Source organism: Mastacembelus armatus, unplaced genomic scaffold (genome assembly GCF_900324485.2).
Source record: "Mastacembelus armatus unplaced genomic scaffold, fMasArm1.2, whole genome shotgun sequence".
Lineage (NCBI taxonomy): Eukaryota > Metazoa > Chordata > Actinopteri > Synbranchiformes > Mastacembelidae > Mastacembelus > Mastacembelus armatus.
Genome location: NW_022872877.1, coordinates 51,229 through 72,766, shown reverse-complemented (window position 1 = coordinate 72,766; position 21,538 = coordinate 51,229). Strand labels below are relative to the sequence as shown.

General features: G+C 44.1%; 4 protein-coding genes across 11 annotated transcripts in view; 3 read left to right on the top strand and 1 right to left on the bottom strand.

Annotated features, from left to right (window-relative positions):
• Positions 1-6,683: 6,683 nt before the first annotated feature.
• On the bottom strand, positions 6,684-8,633 carry LOC113143761 (atypical chemokine receptor 3-like). The gene is made up of 2 exons (XM_026329466.1): positions 8,482-8,633; positions 6,684-8,323 (listed from the first exon to the last, which is right to left on the bottom strand). Exons 1-2 carry the CDS (start codon positions 8,631-8,633, stop codon positions 7,381-7,383), a joined length of 1,095 nt encoding a protein of 364 aa, XP_026185251.1. The 3' UTR covers positions 6,684-7,380.
• Positions 8,634-8,767: 134 nt separating this feature from the next.
• On the top strand, positions 8,768-11,012 carry LOC113143765 (NACHT, LRR and PYD domains-containing protein 12-like). Its single transcript, XM_026329471.2, has 6 exons — positions 8,768-8,889; positions 8,933-9,181; positions 9,299-9,472; positions 9,756-9,929; positions 10,205-10,251; positions 10,356-11,012. The coding sequence occupies exons 1-6, from the start codon at positions 8,768-8,770 to the stop codon at positions 10,880-10,882; spliced, it is 1,293 nt and encodes a 430-aa protein (XP_026185256.1). The 3' UTR covers positions 10,883-11,012.
• A 1,125-nt stretch (positions 11,013-12,137) lies between these two features.
• LOC113143760 (uncharacterized) lies at positions 12,138-16,341 on the top strand. Its single transcript, XM_026329465.1, has 2 exons — positions 12,138-12,723; positions 13,000-16,341. The coding sequence occupies exon 2, from the start codon at positions 14,724-14,726 to the stop codon at positions 15,690-15,692; it is 969 nt and encodes a 322-aa protein (XP_026185250.1). The 5' UTR covers positions 12,138-12,723; positions 13,000-14,723; the 3' UTR covers positions 15,693-16,341.
• Positions 16,342-16,842: 501 nt separating this feature from the next.
• LOC113143758 (protein NLRC3-like) overlaps positions 16,843-21,538 on the top strand; it is a 52,890-nt gene continuing 48,194 nt past the window's right edge. For 7 of the 8 annotated variants that reach the window (XR_003297090.2, XM_026329463.1, XM_026329455.2 and 4 more), the window contains exons 1-7: positions 16,843-16,914; positions 17,269-17,400; positions 17,514-17,672; positions 17,761-17,874; positions 19,130-19,208; positions 19,352-19,571; positions 19,712-21,506. Coding sequence is in view for 7 of the 8 variants with exons in the window: in XM_026329463.1 (XP_026185248.1) it covers positions 17,312-17,400; positions 17,514-17,672; positions 17,761-17,874; positions 19,130-19,208; positions 19,352-19,571; positions 19,712-21,506 (2,456 nt within the window). In the remaining variant the exon portion in view is untranslated. The remainder of the gene's footprint in view (positions 16,915-17,268; positions 17,401-17,513; positions 17,673-17,760; positions 17,875-19,129; positions 19,209-19,351; positions 19,572-19,711; positions 21,507-21,538) is intronic. The other variant, XM_026329456.2, reaches the window with a different exon arrangement.

Genomic DNA, 21,538 nt, shown 5'->3' with positions numbered 1-21,538 from the left:
GCAGGCAAAAACTTCAACAACAACCATAGTCTATATATAATAAACAACAACCATAGTCTATATATAATAAACAACAACCATAGTCTATATATAATAAACAACAACAACCATAGTCTATATATAATAAACAACAACCATAGTCTATATATAATAAACAACAACCATAGTCTATATATAATAAAAAACAACCATAGTCTATATATAATAAACAACAACCATAGTCTATATAGAATAAACAACAACAACCATAGTCTATATATAATAAACAACAACAACCATAGTCTATATATAATAAACAACAACCATAGTCTAAATATAATAAACAACAACCATAGTCTACATAAAATAAACAACAACCATAGTCTAAATGAAATAAACAACAACAACCATAGTCTAAATGAAATAAACAACAACCATAGATTCATGTGCCGGTCCCAAGTCCAGGTACATGCAGAGGGTTCTGTCAGGAACCATAGTCTTCAACCACATAATAATGTGGTAACAACAGGCTGGTGCGTTTCTCAGGTTTAAGCTGACGCCAGATTTCATGATGAGTGAGTAGTTTTATTTTTATTCAGGAAAATAATTAAAGTATCAACAAAGACACGTGTGTCTGAGTGAAGGCTAATTCATCTAATTCATTATTTGAATCCCATTATATTTAAAAGTCATCACCTGGTGTTTAAGATGCTGATCATAATATTGAAGGTTTCTGAGAAGCGTGCGCTCGTTCACTTTAATGATATCTATAGTTCTGCACTTGCATTCAGATTTTAAAGTATTATTTTAAAAATCGTTTAAATGTTTTGATTCAAACTAATATTTTTGCATAAAATGATAAAAATGAGTTGAACCTGTTTCTGCTCAACATCTAATTGTCTCTTTGTTTCAGCTCAGTGGTAAACTTTTATTCTGAAGGTCGTGACCTTTCAGTCTAAAGCGTCCTGTGGAGTTTTTATTTTGAAGAAGCTGTAAAACTTTTGTTTCTTCTTCTCCTGCAGCTGTGTGTCGGAGGGCTCAGGTTTCTTCTTCTCTGGTTTTAATCCTCAGAACAAACATTTTAACTCTGAAAGTCCAGGATCAGATTTTCGCTTTAAATCTCCAAGATCAACAAATAAAGAAGTAAAGTAAAGAAATGAAAAAGGATTTTGATGAAGCCAATAATCAAAATGTTTTTTTTGCTACAGACTTGATGTTATTAATAATAAACTGTTCTCTGCCGACTGGACGAGTCTGACTCGAGCTGTAAAGCTGTCACAGTTTTATGTCTCCATCAGATTTACGTTGTCATAGTGACCTGAACACTGAGCTCTGTCAGTATTGATCACACAGGGGTTATTGATCGGCTCCCATCACACACAGACGTCATTGTTGCCTCAGCCTGTTTCATGTCAGAGTTTATTAATGACGTCTGGGTTGTGGAAACAAGAAGAGTGTTGTAGCTGCTGCACACACCTGTCTCCTGTCCATCTGTCCATCTGTCCATCTGTCCATCTGTCCTCCGACACCACGACCCTCCATTAACCCGACCACACACAGAGATGAGCTGATGACTCAGGCCAGCTACACTGATTCAAGTACTAATACTTCAGTCCAATCCTGAGGTATATAAGGTAGTTAACGTCAGCCACCCAGCGGTATATAAAGTACTTCAAATTAGAAGTATATAAGGTAGTTAACGTCAGCCACCCAGCGGTATATAAAGTACTTCAAATTAGAAGTATATAAGGTAGTTAACGTCAGCCACCCAGCGGTATATAAAGTACTTCAAATTAGAAGTATATAAGGTAGTTAACGTTAGCTACCCAGCGGTACATAAAGTACTTCAAATTAGAAGTATATAAGGTAGTTAACGTCAGCCACCCAGCAGTATATAAAGTACTTCAAATTAGAAGTATATAAGGTAGTTAACGTCAGCCACCCAGCGGTATATAAAGTACTTCAAATTAGAAGTATATAAGGTAGTTAACGTCAGCCACCCAGCGGTATATAAAGTACTTCAAATTAGAAGTATATAAGGTAGTTAACGTCAGCTACCCAGCAGTATATAAAGTACTTCAAATTAGAAGTACATAAGGTAGTTAACCTCAGCTACCCAGCAGTATATAAAGTACTTCAAATTAGAAGTACATAAGGTAGTTAACGTCAGCTACCCAGCGGTACATAAAGTACTTCAAATTAGAAGTATATAAGGTAGTTAACGTCAGCCACCCAGCAGTATATAAAGTACTTCAAATTAGAAGTATATAAGGTAGTTAACGTCAGCCACCCAGCGGTATATAAAGTACTTCAAATTAGAAGTATATAAGGTAGTTAACGTCAGCCACCCAGCGGTATATAAAGTACTTCAAATTAGAAGTATATAAGGTAGTTAACGTCAGCTACCCAGCAGTATATAAAGTACTTCAACTTAGAAGTATATAAGGTAGTTAACGTCAGCTACCCAGCAGTATATAAAGTACTTCAAATTAGAAGTATATAAGGTAGTTAACGTCATCTACCCAGCGGTATATAAAGTACTTCAAATTAGAAGTATATAAGGTAGTTAACGTCAGCTACCCAGCAGTATATAAAGTACTTCAAATTAGAAGTATATAAGGTAGTTAACGTCAGCTACCCAGCGGTATATAAAGTACTTCAAATTGGAAGTATATAAGGTAACGTTTGGAATGCAGGACTTTTACCAGAAAGAGGATTTTTACTCCATAGTATTTCTGCTGTTACTGCAGTAAAGTAACTGAGTACTGCTTCCAGCACTGACTAAATATCAATAATCAATACTCCTGATCGGAGCCTGTCTCACCTGTCCAGCTTCAGGTTGATGTTTCAATGCAGATTCAGATGTTTGTGTTTGTTTCTGTGAAAGAAAAGAAAAATGATTATTGTGGAGAAAATGTATTTAAAACTTTAAAACTATGGGAAAGAGGTGATCAATAATTAAATTGATCAGAAAACTAGTAAATGTTGATGTTTATTTTAGTGTCAATTAAAAAGACAAATACTTACAAAAATAAATAGCAGCATAAATATTTAAAGAATCGTCTCTTCCTGTTTTCCAGGTGTGAAGTCGACCGTGTCGTCATGAGTCTGAGCGCCAACGACATCAGCGAGCTCATGGAGCTGTGGGAGGAGCTGAACCTGACCAGCACCGACCACGACAACCTGTCCCACGTGGAGACGCTGCTGTGTTCGGGCACCGTCAGCCACGGCGCCTTCCTCCACATCCTGTCCATCCTCTACATCTTCATCTTCCTGGTGGGCCTCGCAGCCAACTGCCCCTCCGCTGGTGTCCCAAACGATCCTCCAGACGGTAGCAGTGATCCAGCAGAAGACTGGGATTGTGGCACATGAGGTGGAGGCTCCGGGAGGTCGGATGTGGGAGATGATGGTAACTGGACTTAAGCCTTATCTTGACAACCCTTCCTGAAGGACTGATCCTTCCTGTGTCTGTGAACCCTCTGACACTCTTGTCACATGTCGACACACTCAGGAGGGATCTGATTTGCCGCCGCAGGTCGTGGTGGTTTCCAAGGCGAGCGGAGGGAAGCAGTGTCCCCGCTGATGAGTTTGTCAGCAGCACATCCACTGAGGTTGGACTCTGTGCATCAGCCAGGACCACAGGGTGTGAAGTCCAGAGGAAGGCGACCTCAGCCAGACCGTCAAGATGAAGACAACCTGGAAGTCTCAAACCTGCAGATTCCTTTGGTCTCAGTGAAGAAGTGATGAACCCAGTTCCACCAACTGAACTTGTTCTCTTTAGCACATTCAGCTCCGGCATGAAAGGAGGGAAATGGGAACTGGATGTCCTGGTTGGCTTGTCGTCAGCCCAGTCCAGAGTGAACTTCTGTGTTAGAAGTTTTCCCCAATGGCCAGCCCACTCCCGTTTGTCATCACTGTTCTGATTGGTCCATGTCTTTCCAGGTGAGGCTTTAAAGATGTCCTTACGTCTGATTCTTTTATCAGTGTTCACTTCTTTCCTGGGTGATGTTTCAATCTGTCTGACCTCATGTCCCATTGACAATCCGGCAGCCCCTCCCTCTGTGATGTTAGAGCCTGTGAAGATCGCCCACCAGAGGGCAGAGGAATGATGGGAATGTTTACACAAGGAACGTTCATTCAGAGGCTGCTGAGACTCTCTGAGCTCAGGAAGAGACAGACGACATGAGATCTCTGAGGACGTGTCCATCAGCTCCAATAACACTGATCGTTACAACAAAATCAGCTTAGAAAGAAAGTTACACAGAATCATGATTGTAAATTAGGACAAAATAGAAAAATAAAATATAACAAAATATGTTTTACAGATCTTCCAAAAAATTCAAGGATCCTTAAGGGATTTTCAGATGTCCTTGAATGTTTTAAAGATCTTTTAATAAGTACCCAGGTCCTCAGGTCCTGGACAGGTCCTTCTAAAAGTTCCTGTCCTTAACAATATTGTCAGGATCCTTGCAGAGCTGCCATGGTCCTTGAAGAGGTTTCTAGGTCCCTAAAGGATTTGTTAGGGGAGTCCTGAAATGTTGTTATATGTTGTGTCCGGTCTGATTAGGGTTGAATGGAGGCAGATGATTCGCTGTGACGACCCCTGAAGGAAGAAAGAAGAAGTTGTGTCAGGTCCGATGTGATTTTCGGATTTGACTTTGACATGAGTGAGTGAGCAGCATCAAAGCAGCGAGTGTGAATGAATGAATCCTTTGAGCGCCGACACGTGTTTGCACTTGTGAGGACCCTCATTCACTTCACACATTCCTGAGCCGGAGCTGAAAGACACTTTAAAGACTTGATCTGAGACCTGATCGGTCCTCACAAACATAGAAATACAATAACACGGGGCCAGAGCAGGGGCCAGACGGGGCCCCAGGCTGCAGAGAGACTCAGTGTGTCCCTCACATCGATACAGAAACAGAACAGACTTTTCTAGATGGAGTTTTGTGAGACCTGGACTATCTAAAGTTTAAAAACAGCATTTTTTCAGTCTTGCCTTTGTTTCCTGTTTTTCAGGGGTCATTAAAGAGCATCAATAGGCCCACCAGGGTTTTCAGAAGTCCTTGATGATGGCCCAAGGGTCCTTGGAGAGATTCCCAGGTCATTGCGTGGTTTCCAGTATTCCTTGAAAAATATTCCAGATCCTTGAAGATGCTTGGGGGGGCATTGCATTCAAAAAGTCCTTGAAACTCATCCGGGGATCATTGATGTCCTTGAAGAAGACCCTGGGGTTCAAACGGAGTATTTCCTCAGGACCCTGAAGAGTTTTGGAGGTCCTTGAGTGAGAATCCGTCCTGTTGCCACGGTTACCTGTTTCATTCAGACTTTCTGTCCTCTGTTATTTTCCCAGCATGCTTTCAGGCGCCCTGAGCTGGTCTGGTTGTCATGGAAACGGGGTTCTCTGTGCTGTAATCCTCCTGGACCTGGTTCATTAAACATTTCACCTCCATTCACACTGAGCCCGGGGGGCAGATTCTGGCTACTGAGCGTGCTCAGATCAACTGGTTCCTATTGGTCAGTCTGTTATTGTCTTTTCATTGTCACGCACACAAACCGCTGCACCAAACCTCATTTAAAATCCACTGGATTTACTCTCTAAACTTTTCTCTTTAAACTGTTTCAGTTTCTGAAATATTTCTCTTCTTTTTCCAACTGCTCATAAAATCTTCACCAAGACCACAACAAAGATGTTTCTGGGTCTTTGAGGGATTTCCAGTTTAAGGCCTTTGAATTGTACTGTGGGCGTCTCTGAACAGCTTCAAAACTTATTGATTTTTACACTGAGTTTGGTCTGAATCTCCTTATGTCCTTATGTTTTTGTTTTCAGTCTCTTCATGACTTTTAAATTCTGTGTTTACTTTGAAAGGAAAATTACAAACTGGGAATATTTGATCATGTACTTGTTACTATTCACACTCCTGTCCCTGCACAGGTAAACTCACCTGTCCTCTGACGGGTTGGTGTGAGTTTTGAGTCCGAGCGGCGCCTCCCTGTGACTTCACAAGCTCTGTGATTGAAGCTGCCACACCTGCAGACGATGATCACACACTAAAGGACACAACAGGTGTGACCTGGTGCAGGTAAACACTCATCCAAAGCACCTAGACTGGAGGAGACAGACCAGAGATCAGTTGTTTTACTTCTGGAGAAACAACTTGTTTTTCATCAGTTTCTGCTGGAAGAGTCCCGTGTTGCTCCAGGAATGAAAGTTTCCAGAGCTCTGAGTCAGGACGGAGTGAGTCAGTGGACACTTTCACATTTTCCATCCTGACACAATGGTCTTCTCTGATCCTGCTGGACTGGTTCTTCAGTCTCTGTGGTTTCAGACCAAACAAAAGCTGAAGTGAAATTTGTCCACAGACCTGTAGCACTTTCTTTATCTTCTTTGTCCTCGCATTACAGAAACAAACTGGACTTTAGTGCTCGTCTGACGGTGCCGACTTTACTTCATTCTCTTCACCACAAAGACACAAACCACATTTCCAACACAGAAACCTGTTTATTCATCATTTCCAGCTCTGTACAAAGTGAAGTTTGGACACAGAAACAATAAACGTGGTTAGTACTCAGATAGAAGAAAGTATTACAAGTGTTTTTCCAAAAGTCCTCAAAGATTTTCCAGGATCAGGTTTAGTCTTTACCTGAAAACAGCAACAAATAGAAACCAGTGTTTACAGTTTTTACATTTTAAAAGAGCCTGAAGTTTGATTTTTGACTCGTGAGACTCATTTTACTCAAAATTGAAAGTAAAGATAAATTCAGAAATTCATCTAATAAGTTTGACAGACGTCACTGCACAGATAGAAACAGATAAATATATTCACAGAATATAAAACGTGACAGTCTGAAGGTTCAAACATGGTGGATTTAAGATTAAAAACTGTTTTTTTTTTAATAATCAGACACAAATAAAATCCGTTTCCTGCAGCTGCTGATGTTCAGGGACATTAATACGTCACTGGGACAGAATCAGACTTTCAGACGTTTGTTTGACCAAGTGCTCAGTTGAGGACAAACCTCACTGTGGTTCATCTGCAGGTCACGTTTACTTATGAGATATAAACATTAAAGATCAGGACGAGTTGAAATATCTTTTAAAGTGTTGACATGTTTGAGAGTCAGTCTTAGGAAGAGGACGCTAGAATCCTGTACAATTGTTCCCCAGGTTTTTATGAGACTGAAGTCTTCAGAAGCAGAAGGGTTCCCTGGTCTTTAGAAGCATTTACAAGTCCAGAGTTTGGATCAGGACTCTGTTGCTCTCACTCACAGAGTACTTGGTCTCTGAGGCAGCGAAGCTTTGATGAACCTGCTGGTCCAAGAGTTCGTCCTGATGTTGGGGGACTGTCGCTGCCAGGAGCAGGAAGAAGAAGCGTTAACGTGTCCGTGAGTCCTGACTCTTCACATCGGGGCGCTGTTCTCCATTGTCACGGCTGAGTACTCGGTCTCTGATGCGTCGATGAGCCTGGCGAGCCCTGTCTTGGTGGAGTACTTGAAGATGAAGGCCTTCATGAGGTCATAGCGGTAGTTCCTGTTGAGGAAGTTGTACAGGACGGGGTTGATGCAGCAGTGGACCAGTGAGAAGCACTGCGTCAGGTGCAGTGCCACGTCCAGGAAGTTCTCCAGCCAGCAGGTGAAGGGCAGGACGTTGAGCAGCGAGAACGTGTCCAGCAGGAGGACGGCGTGGAACGGCAGCCAGCACACCAGGAAGACCACGATGTAGGTTAGGATGATCCTCCGGCTGACGCGCCGCTCCTGGTCTGAGGTGGGAGGGATCGCCGCCGCCAGCAGCAGATAGAAGACAGTGATGACGGGGAAGGGGATGGCGAAGCCAAGTATGATGAAGCTCAGCTGGATCCCGACCATCCAGTCCCTCGGGTTGTTGGACGGGTACACCGGCCGACAGACGGCGCCGTCGTGGTGCATCGACTTCACCGCTTGCAGGAAGTAGGTGTCGGGGATGGAGGCCACCAGTGCCAGCAGCCAAACCAGGACACAGATTAGTCGTCTCATCATCTTCTTCCTGTGACTGTCGGGAGCGTTGGCGAACAGCGTGACGGACAGGTAGCGGTCGACGCTCATGCAGGTGAGGAAGAAGATGCTGCTGAACAGGTTGATGCTGAAGACCAGGTGGGTGAGTTTACAGACGGCCTCGCCAAACGGCCAGCGACCTCCCTGCAGCAGCGAGGTCACCCACACCGGCAAGGTGGCCACGACGCACAGGTCGGCCACGGCCAGGTTCAGGATGTACAGGTGTGTCTCGTAGCGGTTCCTGTCGGACCGCAGGTTGACCCAGAACACCGGGCGGCTGCCCAACACCCTGACTGAGATGTACATCCACTTCCTGGTGGTTCAGACCAAAGTGAAGAATATCAAGTATGAGGGAGTGAGCTGGACAGATTCCCACTGGAGTCCAGAGAACAGGAAGATGTTGAGTCTCTGGAAAACTGGCTTTTGAGCAGTTGCAGAAAGGCACGTGATCTTCTATGAATCCGACCTGACAGAGTGTGGCATCGATCCTCAGAGGCAGCCTCAGTGTACTCAGGAGTGTTCACAAAGATCTTTAAAGAGGAAGAGGACTGTACCAGGACCAGGTGTTCTGCTTCGTCCATCTGAGCGTTCAGGAGTTTCTGGGCTGCTCTCTTCCTGTCCATCTGACCTTCATCACTCTGGAGTCAATCTGCTGTCAGAGGAACAAACAACCTCCCAGAATCTGAGACCAGAAGAGACCAATCTGCAGACAAACTCTTCTACCAGAGTGCTGTGGACAAGGCTTACACAGTCCAAAATGGACACCATGGACCGTGTTCCTTGCGCTTCCTCCTGGGCCTTTCACTCCAGACCAATCAGACTCTCCTACACGGCCTGCTGGTACAGACAGGAAGTGGCTCTCAGACCAGTCAGGAAACAGTCCAGTACATCAAAACCAAGTTCAGTGAGAATCTGTCTCCAGAGAGAAGCATCAACCTGTCCACTGTCTAAATGAACTGAAGGATCGTTCTCTAGTGGAGGAGATCCAACAGTTCCTGAGTTCAGGGAAACGCTCCAAAGAAAAACTGTCTCCTGCTCAGTTGTCAGCTCTGGTCTTCATCTTACTGTCATCGGAACAAGACCTGGATGTGTTTGACCTGAAGAAATACTCTGCTTCAGAGGAGGCTCTTCTGAGGCTGCTGCCAGTGGTCAGACTCTCCAAGAAAGTCCTGTGAGTGTGTAGACAGTCGGATTCATTCATTGTTACAAAAAGACCCTGAGATGGACTCAACCTGAGAGAAAAAGAACTAAGTCCAGATTTGCCTTTTCTCTGTTATTTCCTCTATAGGCTGAGCGGCTGTAACCTGTCAGAGAGAAGCTGTGAAGCTCTGGCCTCAGTTCTCAGCTCCCAGTCCTCCACTCTGAGAGAGCTGGACCTGAGTAACAACGACTTGCAGGACTCAGGAGTGAAGCTGGCCTCTGATGGACTCAGGAGTCCACACTGTAAGCTGCAGACTCTCAGGTCAGGATTCATCAACCTGTTTAACTGATGCCCAATTAAAAGCTGATTGACATCAGTGGATAAACAGCTGTAATCTGTGTGAGACTGTGTCTGCTGATACAATTTGTCTCATGACCTTTTACTAAACTTTAGCAGAACTTTCTAAACTCTGAGAACAGACAGTATTCAGAGAGGGTTCCTCAACCAGAGTACTGAGTCACTGCTGACAGTTTCATCTTGTATGTGACTGGACACAGCAGCATCATCCAAGGATCTTCCATGTGTGTTGTTTTGTGTTTCCCAGGCTGTCAGGCTGTCTGGTCACAGATGAAGGCTGTGCTTCTCTGGCCTCAGCTCTGAGCGCCAACCCCTCCCATCTGAGAGAGCTGGACCTGAGCTACAACCATCCAGGAGAGTCCGGACTGAAGCTCCTGTCTGCTGGACTGAAGGATCCACACTGGAGACTGGACACTCTCAGGTATGGAGAGGTCTGCTGCTAACTGTGATAAAGAATATTGTGTTTATGGATCAAATGTCCTAGTGGCAGCATGTAAACAGAAAACAAGGGGCCAAGGATGGAGCCTTGGGGAACACCAAGACTGGACACTATCAGGTATCAGGTACAGAGAGGTCTTATACGAAGAGCTGAAAACATTTTCTCTGTCCTTTGGCTTCATCGTCTTGAGTCTTGTATGAACAATAACACGTAGGAAACACTGGTTTGTGCTGACCTGACCCGCCTCGTCCTTTCAGATTGGAGCCTGGTGGAGTCCAATGGTTGAGACCAGGTCTGAAGAAGTGTAAGTGTGTTTTTAATGAGGTTCATGACAACACAGCAGCTCACACTCAACCAGGTGACAGATGAGTAACTGCAGCTGTTACTGTGTCTTGTTCTCTCCATCAGATTCCTGTGAACTCACAATCGACACAAACACAGTGAACGGAAAACTACAACTGTCTGACAACAACAGGAAGGTGACGAATGTGCAGGAGGATCAGTCGTATCCTGATCATCCAGACAGATTTGACTATTGGCCTCAGCTGCTGTGTAGTAATGGTCTGACTGGTCGCTGTTACTGGGAGGTGGAGTGGGAAGGAAATGTGCATATATCAGTGAGTTACAGAGGAATCAAAAGGAAAGGAAACAGTGACGACTGTGAGTTTGGATATAATGCTCAGTCCTGGTGTCTGAGATGCTCAGATGGTGGTTACTCTGTCTTGCACAATAACCAACTAACAGCTGTCTCCTCCTCCTCCTCCTCTGGTAGAGTAGCAGTGTACCTGGACTGGCCTGCTGGCACTCTGTCCTTCTACACAGTCTCCTCTGACACACTGATCCACATCTACACCTTCAACACCACATTCACTGAGTCTCTGTATCCTGGGTTTAAAGCCTGGCCTGGTTCCTCAGTGTCTCTGTGTCCAGAGTAGCAGACAGTCTCCTCCTGTCACAGAAACTTTGACTGTTGAACAGAAAGTCCAGTCTGTCAAAGTTCACTCAGACATTTTCAGATTCATCAAATTATCAACTGTAATAACTAATAGAATAATTCTGAATAAATAAATAAACTCCTTTATATTTCAGTCCTATAAATGTGTCTGCTACATTAATTGCAGGATAAACATTGTTCACTTTTACCTGTTTGAAATATTTTTTATCTTGTGTTTCTGCTGTTGACACCAAAGTCATTGGAGGGACAAACAAAACCAATGTGGGATTTGAAACAGCGTCTTTAACATAAACATCAGTTTAGTTCTGGATCTTTTCACTTTATCCCCTTTTTAAAATTATACACGTTGCTTCTGTTGTTGTGGTCTCTGTACTTCACCTGCTGATGCTTTAGCTTGAGGTCTTCAAAGTCCAAAACCCCAAAATCCTGAGTTTCATGTGATGAAAGACAGAAAATCTTGACGTGTGCAGCTGGAACCAGAACAGTTCTGTTTCTGCTCTAAACAGTAAAAACAGCTCGACGTTTGTAGAAGCTTGTACTGGTTTCACTGCTGAGCTCAGTTCACCTACGTCCTCAGTTAATAGAAACTGTTATTTCAGAAGCGGAAGCAGCAGCTGTGATATTTGGACTAGAAGACGTGACTCTGTTCTCGTGGTGAAATGAGGCTGTAACTTGGTGCTCAGGACACCTGGACATCAATAATGTGATGAGGAACATGAGAGTAGATGTGAATAAAGTCAGATGGAGCAGAAACAGAAGAACAACAGATGTGAGTGATCAGCGCCCTCCAGTGGTCACAGTGCGGAACTGCAGCTCTCTCCATATTAATACACACATTAATACTGACACACACTGACATGGACTTGGAATATTATTCAAACTATGACTGATCCTCAGCCGTCTCCATCACTCATCAATACTGATGATTGATCCTGATCATCACTGAATCCTGTCACAGACACATCAGTGTAATGTAGTGACCCAGTGTGACCACAGGAGGGCAGTAAACACACGGATTATTTCTCAGTTCAGACAGAAAAGCCGTTTGCAGCAGTGAAATAACATCCGTGTCATTATCAGACTGAATAGAAAGTCTCCAATATTTGAATGAATGAATGTGTGTGTGTGTGTGTGTGAACTGTATCATGGTCAGTTGTGTTTATTCTGGACTGAACCTTCATTTCCCGGGTACAAAGTCCCGCAGAGGTTAGCATTGTTAGCATTGTCAGCATTGTTCTCTTGTTTTGGCTGAAATGGTTTTTAATAGAACAAAGTTTGGCCAACAGGCAAACAGAGGGGGCCGGTCAGAGCCCGGTTCTCCTCCAGAGCAGCAGGGGGCGGTGATGCTCCCACTGTGCCGGTCGCTACCGCAGTTAAAGCTCACGAAGAAGAAAGAAAGCGAGTTCCTGTGGAGTCAGTGGGATCCGCCGCGGCTTTAGTCCGGTTTGTGGCTTAAATCTGCTTAAATGAGACGAAACGACGTCGCCGAATCCGCTATTAGAAGCTTGTGTTTGCTGAGCACCACTGGAGTTTACTGCCGGGCGTCAGTCCACGACTTTCACACGGAAGAAACGTCAAAATGCGTCGAGTCTCAGGCGGGTTCCGGAGCTGTGTGGTTCCTACGTGGACTTTGATTTGCAGCTGGTCTGGAGCTTCAGTGATGCTGGGATTCATGTGGGGGGTTGGACAGGTTAGTCCTCAGCAAAGGGAAGGACTTGGACCGAACAGTGGGAGCAGAGGGTCTCGGGACCATGTTTAGAGGCCCTGTGCCTTCATTAATGGTCCAAGAGTCGTGCCAAGAAGATTGGTTCCTAAGGTCAAGTGAGTTCCTGTGTGAAGACTTTATGTTCTAGGTTTTGGTACCAAAGGGAGAAAACCTGACCTGTCTGTTAAGTCTCTCACCACTGTTTCTATAACAGCTAAGAAAATTGTGTTTTGCTGTTTTTTGTTCCTTTTGTTTGATGTTTATGTTAAAAGATGATCTGTCTCTTATTTCAGTCGATACAAGGGGCCTCAGAGAAAGAACCAAAAGAAAAGCCTTTGTTTTATTTTGCAAAGGAAAAATGCTCATATTATTATTATTATTATTATAACTAGAAACCCGCTCCAAGGTAGAAGACACTTTATTTTGGACTCAATGGGAGACAAAGTCTGTTTCAGTCATGGCACTTTGGAGTCAGCAGGGGGCGCCATCTTACTTAAAGATTTCCAAGGTCACGTGGTGTCACATGTTGCAGATGATAAAGTGGTTGATGGTAACGTTGACCCTCAATAATGTGACATTTATTTGAATCAACATATCTGGTTATAATGTCAACAGAGAGAACAGGAACGTACTGGATCAAATGAACACACATGTGGACTGTCTTAAATGGTTCCATTCAACTAACAGTGTGAGAACTGGAGGAGATCTTCATTTAGTCCAGGATGATTTTGATGATAAATTCCCCTCTAAAGACTCTAGAAGTCACCCAAACACCACGTTCACTAACTTTGGCAATGAGCAAAATTGAGTTGATGCATGGAGACATTTTAACCCAGGGGTTTTTAAAGAGTCCTGGTTCAGCTCTAGTCACAACTCCAAATCCAGAATAGACCATTGGGTCATTGCAAGAAACCTGTTATGTTATGAAATCAGCTCAGATATTTCTACTGCTCCACTAAGCGATCACAGTTTTATCTCTTTACACGTCAAACCCCAAAATAAAACTTATTCATACAAATATTGGAAATTTAGCTCTAGTCTGCTGAAAAACAATGAACAGTGTCATAAGATGAAATGATTCATTACTGACATTAGAAAGTCTAAAGATGGAACAACACCTGCCAAGAAATGGGAGTTCCTAAAGTCCAAAATATGCCAATTCTCTGTTTTGTTCAGCAGAGAAATGAAAAAGATTTAGAAAGACGGGAATTAGAGCCAAAGAATTAAAGTGACTTTGTAATAAACCTGATCCTAATGAAGATGATAAACAGGAAATAATGAGCCTTCAGCCCAAGATGGATGAAATATAGATTTATAAAGCACAAGGAGCATTTCTCAGATCAAGGGCCAGATGGATTGAAGGAGGTGAGAAAAATTCAACCTGTTTTTGTGTCTTGAAAAAAGACGACAGGAGAAAATCAACATTAAATCTTTGCTAATTAAGGACATAGAACCTCAGAAATGTCTTCATGGCTCTAAATTCTCTAAAGGAGACTGTCAAACCTTTTTAAATTTGAAATTTTAATTTTTTTCACAAATATTTGAATCTTGTTTACTCCCGACAATGAGACAAGGAATTATCATATTAATTCCAAAACCCAATAAAGACCCAGATTAATAAGAAGCAGACGACCATCACTCTTAGAAACTCAGACTATAAACTGCTTATTTATATTTTCACCACTCGCCTTCAAACAGGGATTTCAAACCTTATTGCAGAAACACAATCTGGCTTCTTAAAAGGTGGATCAACACCCAATAATATAGGGCTGGAAATGGATATCATTGAATATAGAAGAGTTTACCCCTCTGTCAAGTTATATACTGTACATATATCAATGGCAGCACAGTGAAACCACGGCTTTAAGGCAAGATTACACAAGGCAATCTGGCAGTTAATAAAAGTGTCACACAGAGCCAGTGGGCAACTATCAGACCTCCATTCTGACTGTTTCCTCTTCAGTGTCTGTGATGAGGTAAAACCCGGCGAAGTGTTTTATCCACTATCCTTTATGATCCTCTGGGGTTTGTAGCGCCAGTCACTATCCAGGGCAGGGCTATTCTGAGAGAACTTACCTCTGTGAATGGTGACTGGGACTCTCCACTTCCAAAAGGAATGGAGGAAGCTTGGACTTCATGGAGAGTTTCCTTGTCGGAGCTGTCCAGTCTTTCCATCCCCAGGGCCTATACTGAGACTTCACCATCGGCAGCTGTCAGAAGAGAGTTGTCTGTCTTTTCGGATGCGTCAACCAAAGCCATCGCTGCAGTGACGTACCTAAAAATCACAGATGCTGCAGGAAATAATCAGATTGGGTTTGTGGTGGGGAAAGCCAAACTTGGCCCTTGGAGTGTCTCTTCACGTCGGACGAGAGGAGGTTTTTTTCACAACAAGAGGTGGGCTGTAATTTTTACATGTATGAGCATAAGAGCTGTTCATATTGAAGTTATAGAATCCCTCGACACATCCTGCTTCATCAATGCTCTTAGACGTTTTCTTGCTGTGCGGGGGCCTGTCAAACACATTCGTTCAGACCGTGGCACAAACTTTGTTGGTGCATGTAAGGACTTAAAGATACCTTCAAACATTGACATCAAAACTGTGAAGACGTATCTGTCAGACCAAAGCTGTACTTTGACTTTCAATCCTCCGCATGCTTCCCATTGCGGTGGAACATGGGAAGGAATGATTGGACTTGCAACAAGAATTATGGATTCCATGTTCCTCCAGTTGAAAGACGAACTTACCCACGAGGTGCTTGTGACCTTCATGGCAGAGGTAGCAGCCATTATCAATGCCAGGCCCCTTGTTCCCGTGACAACGGACCCCGATGAGTCGTTCATACTCACCCCTGCAGTTTTTCTCACACAAAAGGGGAACTCTGCTGCTACGCCGGCAGGCGAGTTTGAAGTTGCAGACCTATATAAGTGCCAGTGGCGGCAAGTTCAACACCTTTCTAACACATTCTGGGACAGATGGAGGAAACAATTCCTACCAACCCTACAAGTACGCAAAAAATGGCAGTCCGTGTTGTTCTTCTCAAGAACAGCCAGGTACCACGGAATGAATAGCCTCTTGGACTGGTAACACGGACTTTCCCTAGACAAGACGGGAAGGTGCGCCCCAGGTTGAGGTCAAGGTCCTCAAAGCAGGAGGTTCTACCCTTTTCCTTAGGCCTGTTACAGAGATAGTGCTTCTACTTCCCCCAGATTCTAAAGTAAATGGATAGTTATACGATTTTGAGTGATGTGTACACACATCAGGCGGGGAGTGTTTTGTTACCATTTACTGTGCTACTTGTTTTTATTTTGAAACTAATCTTTATGCTTTTTTTTTTAATTTGGTTGTGGCCCCTTTAAGAATCTTAGGTTTCAGTAAAGACTCCTGCCATGTGACCATTAATGGGGAAGTGAGCAAGTGTGACACAGACAGTAGCATGTTTAGTGCAGCTGAAGCTACACTGCGACATTTGCATGCATCTGGTTTCTGTTGTAACATCATATTGACTGTTTGCAGCTGTAACTACGGTTGCAGGTCATTACTTGGGGACAGTGTTAAATTTTATGGAGCTGGTTGTTAGAAGCCTATTATTCTCTATCTACCTCGCTGTTGTTAATGGATATTTTACTGTGGTAATGGTTGTATATATGGTCGAGTTATATAAATGCAGTTCAGATAAAAGGTGAAATATGTACATACATACATTAAATTTAAGGATTACAACAGTAAAAAGAAAAGAGGCCATTTCATTTCATATCTGTTGATTATGCATTTTTGTATGTTTCAGTTTCACACTTTCCTCACGTCGTCAATAAACCTGTGGACAAGGAGTCTGGCTGTGAAGTTATATACATATATACACATATTATATTATATTATATTATATTATATTACTTGTTAATGTTAATGTTTCCTCAGGTAATATCACTTTTCTGGAAAAAGGTTATAAAGTCATATTTGTTTTGTATATTTTCAATAAAGCATTGAGGTTAAAAAAACGTTTATTCTTCTACTGCTGAACCTTCCTGTGGATTATGGACTGAGTAGTCCACTAATACCAGATCCATTCATGTGAAATGGGCCATTCTGCACAATGACTACTTTGACTTTGGATACTTCAAGTACATTTGGATGATGGTACTTTGGGACTTTTACTCTGTGGTATTTCTACTGTTACTGCAGTAACAGACCTCAGTACTATTTGTCCTGTTGCACAGCATGAAAATCCAAACAGACTTCTTCCTTCCTGGTCCCTGGTTAGTTCCACTTTTTGTTGCAGTCGTGATGCAGCTTGTTTCTCCATTTAAAGGTAAAGTCAGAACATTTTCACTGTTTTCCTCTTTACTTTGCTCTTTTGTCGTGTGTCTGATCAACAGGCAGTGAAAGGCAGCAGTGTTTCTACAGAGCATTGAAGCTCAGAGACAAAGAGCTTTGACTTTGGAAATCTGTCAATGTGGTTCCTGCCGAGCGGAGGCCTCAGCAGCTTCATGGGTCCATCTAGTGTCCTGACAGTAGAAGTGCAGCAGCTGATGGCAGCTTCCTCTGCCTCACACTGTCTGACTGCATCAACTGACACTGACAGCAAACAGAGAAGCAGCAGCTGATGGTTTTACAGGAGAAATGATGCAAAGCAGCATCTGAATGATTTGTGTCTCCTCTCCAGGTGAAGGGACAAAGTCTGTGTGAGCTGATGTGGATTCAGCAGCATGGATCAGGGTGAGGACAGACGGGAGGGAGTCCGTCCCTCTAAACCCGGTTTGTGTGGGGACCATGAGAGCCAGACCGAAGCTCAGAGGTGAGATGAGGATCTGGGAGAGTCCAGGACTCTTCTCCATGTCAGAGCTCAGCACCAAACATCACTGCTCCATCATTATTCACACTCACTGCTCTGTGTGTGTTGTGTTCAAGACCAGAGCAGCAGCACAGACCAGGATCTCCTGGACCTGGACCCGATTCTGTGTCCATGATGAGTGATAGATCCATGGACCGTCCTCTGCAACTCAGACAATCTGCTGATGGAAGGAAACGATTTAAAATGGACCAAAGGTTGTTTCAGACAGACAAAATGTCAGTTTGTGTGTTAATTAAAAGATTGAACATATTTTCATCAGTTTTTATCCAACATGCACATTTATCAGCTCTGTCTTTGTTTCAGGATCCAGCAGCAGAGACCAGACTCTCCTGAACCCAGCTGTGTGTCCTTCAAGAGTGACTGGTCAATGGGTGGTTTAATTAACTTCAGAGGAGGAAGTCCAGCAGCTGATCAGATGTAAGCTGTAACTTTCAGTCAGAGTTGAGTTTTTCTAGAAAAGATGGAGTTTGTGTGACATGTTGTCCGACCACGTCTGAGACCCAAAGTGTTTCTGCTTGCCATAAAGTGTGACGATCTGGATGCCGTGCTGGGCCAACTGAGTTTCTTTTCCAAGGTGTTGAACAAGCTCCTCTTTTTGAAAAGATCTGGTTCATTTTGATGATGGTACAGGACAAATTGGGGGTAGGGGGGCAGAAGGTACAGAGAGAGAGGGAAGACAGACAATAGAAAATAACAAGTGCAGTGATGTGCGTGTGCACATTCGTTACCCAATGTTAAACAGAGCAAGAGCAGGAGGCCACCACACTGCCACCCCCCACTCAGCCTAGGGTCCACAGCCTTTGTTTGACTTCTTGGGGTTCAGCCCCTGTGATGGGTGAATCCAGGATCTGTTCATCATTTAGTTTTGGCAGATCCACAGTGTTCAGGAATCAGCAACGAATTTACTGTAACAGTTTCTAAAGGTGTTATTTATTTCTATAGGGTCATGTGTGATATTTCCATCTGAGGAACTGACATGATGCCATGTTCAAAGTTCTCTAGGTCTAATCTTTGCACTTGCAACTGTTTTTTATTTTCAATTATTTTGTTTAGTTCAAACCTCATATTGGTCAGTGTGTTCTCTTCTGGAGAAGCAGCAGAAGCAGCTTCTAACGTTTTCATTTTTTGTTCCACTTCTATTTCTAGTGATCTCTCTTTGCATTTCAGCTGTGATGAGTAGGAGAATGTTTTGCCTCTCATATCTGCCTTCACTGCTTCCAAGAGAACCATGTGGTTTAGCTTCCAGAAATACTGCCCACTTCCTTTGGAGATAGTTAAAGTAAAAATGTGTTAAATCTCCAAGATCTATTCCTTGGTGCGTCTCTCTTTCTGGTGACAGACAGAGACTAGTGCATGATCACTGATAGTGATGCGATAAATCAAAGATGTAGACGGGAATATGAGTGATGAAGTGGTGAGTAGAAAGTGTATTCCCTGACATCAGGGTGACAAGACCGTCAAGCATCACAGAGACCAAGATCACTCGTGTTGTTTTAGAATGTCCAAAATGTCACTTTGGACAACAGCAGGACTAGTAAAGCTTTACCACTACAGGGACTCATCTGATCCACTGTTCACATCCAAATCTCACTTCCTGGACCTTTACCTTGTGTTGGTCTCTGTGTGGACAGACAGACGTCATGTGAGCTCATTCTTCATGATTTCTCCACAGGGTGGACCAGGAGAGCTCAGAGGTTCCCGGTGCTCAGTCTGCCCAGCAGCGTCCGACACAGCCGGACTCCGTATTTATGGTCTGTACATGTACAACTGCTGCTTTGACATCTGTTCTGTTCACAGCCATCTCCACGCTGCACTTCTTAGACCAGGGTCCAACATGGACCTGATGTTTGGGGGCCATGGTTTTAGTTGGTATTCATACAGTTCTCTGTTCCAGCTGCTGGAGAACCACATTGTCAGTTTTGTGAAGAACGAGCTGAAGAAGATGCAGAAGGTTCTGACTTCAGGTTCCCCAGAGAGTCAGAGGGAGGATGAGGAGATGTTGGAGGGTCAGGATGAAGAGCAGAGGAGGAGCAGCAGAGAAGCATTTCTGAAGATCACACTGAACTTCCTGAGGGGAATGAAGCAGGAGGAGCTGGCCGACTGTCTGCAGAGCAGTAAGAGGATTTCTAGAAAGGTTGAACATGATGGATAAAGGCCATATGTGACATTTCCAAAGTGATGGAGATGTTTCTCTGTGGGGAATAAATCTGTATCTTCATTCTTTAAGGAAATGTTTCTTTGCCTGTTCTTTCAGAATCTCCTGCCATGTGTCGACGTCAACTCAAGTCCAACCTGCAGAAGAAGTTCCAGTGTGTGTTTGAGGGGGTCGCTAAAGCAGGAAGCCCAGTCCTTCTGAACCAGATCTACACAGAACTCTACATCACAGAGGGAGGGGCTGCAGAGGTCAATGAGGAACATGAGGTCAGACAGATTGATCCAGCATCCAGGAAACCAGACAGACCAGAAATCACCATCAGACATGAAGACATCTTTAAAGCCTCACCTGGAAGACATGGACCAATCAGAACAGTGATGACAAAGGGAGTGGCTGGCATTGGGAAAACCTTCTTAACACAGAAGTTCACTCTGGACTGGGCTGAAGACAAAGCCAACCAGGACATCCAGTTCACATTTCCCTTCACTTTCAGAGAGCTGAATGTACTGAAAGAGAAAAAGTTCAGCTTGGTGGAACTGGTTCATCACTTCTTCACTGAGACCAAAGGAATCTGCAGGTTTGAAGACTTCCAGGTTGTCTTCATCTTTGACGGTCTGGATGAGTGTCGCCTTCCTCTGGACTTCCACAACACTCGGATCCTGACTGATGCTACAGAGTCCACCTCAGTGGATGTGCTGCTGACAAACCTCATCAGGGGGAAACTGCTTCCCTCCGCTCGCCTCTGGATAACCACACGACCTGCGGCGGCCAATCAGATCCCTCCTGACTGTGTCGACATGGTGACAGAGGTCAGAGGGTTCACTGACCCACAGAAGGATCAGTACTTCAGGAAGAGGTTCGCAGATAAGGATCAGGCGAGTACCATCATCTCCCACATCAAGGCCTCACGAAGCCTCCACATCATGTGCCACATCCCAGTCTTCTGCTGGATCACTGCTACAGTTCTGGAGGATCTGTTGGACACCAGAGAGAGGGGGCAGCTGCCCAACACCCTGACTGAGATGTACATCCACTTTCTGGTGGTTCAGACCAAAGTGAAGAACATTAAGTATGTGGGAGGAGCTGGAACAGATCCACACTGGAGTCCAGAGAACAGGAAGATGGTTGAGACTCTGGGAAAACTGGCTTTTGAGCAGCTGCAGAAAGGCAACGTGATCTTCTATGAATCCGACCTGACAGAGTGTGGCATCGATCTCAGAGCAGCCTCAGTGTACTCAGGAGTGTTCACACAGATCTTTAAAGAGGAGAGAGGACTGTACCAGGACCAGGTGTTCTGCTTCGTCCATCTGAGCGTTCAGGAGTTTCTGGCTGCTCTTCATGTCCATCTTACCTTCATCAACTCTGGAGTCAATCTGCTGTCAGAGGAACAAACAACCTCCCAGACGTCTGAGACCAGAAGAGACCAATCTGCAGAGAACCTCTTCTACCAGAGTGCTGTGGACAAGGCCTTACACAGTCCAAATGGACACCTGGACCTGTTCCTGCGCTTCCTCCTTGGCCTTTCACTCCAGACCAATCAGACTCTCCTACGAGGTCTGCTGACCCAGACAGGAAGTGGCTCTGAGACCAATGAGGAAACAGTCCAATACATCAAAACCAAGTTCAGTGAGAATCTGTCTCCAGAGAGAAGCATCAACCTGTTCCACTGTCTGAATGAACTGAAGGATTGTTCTCTAGTGGAAGAGATCCAACAGTTCCTGAGATCAGGGAAACGCTCCAAAGAAAAACTGTCTCCTGCTCAGTTGTCAGCTCTGGTCTTCATCTTACTGTCATCAGAACAAGACCTGGACGTGTTTGACCTGAAGAAATACTCTGCTTCAGAGGAGGCTCTTCTGAGGCTGCTGCCAGTGGTCAGTCTCTCCAAGAAAGTCCTGTAAGTGTGTAGGCAGTCGGATTCATTCATCG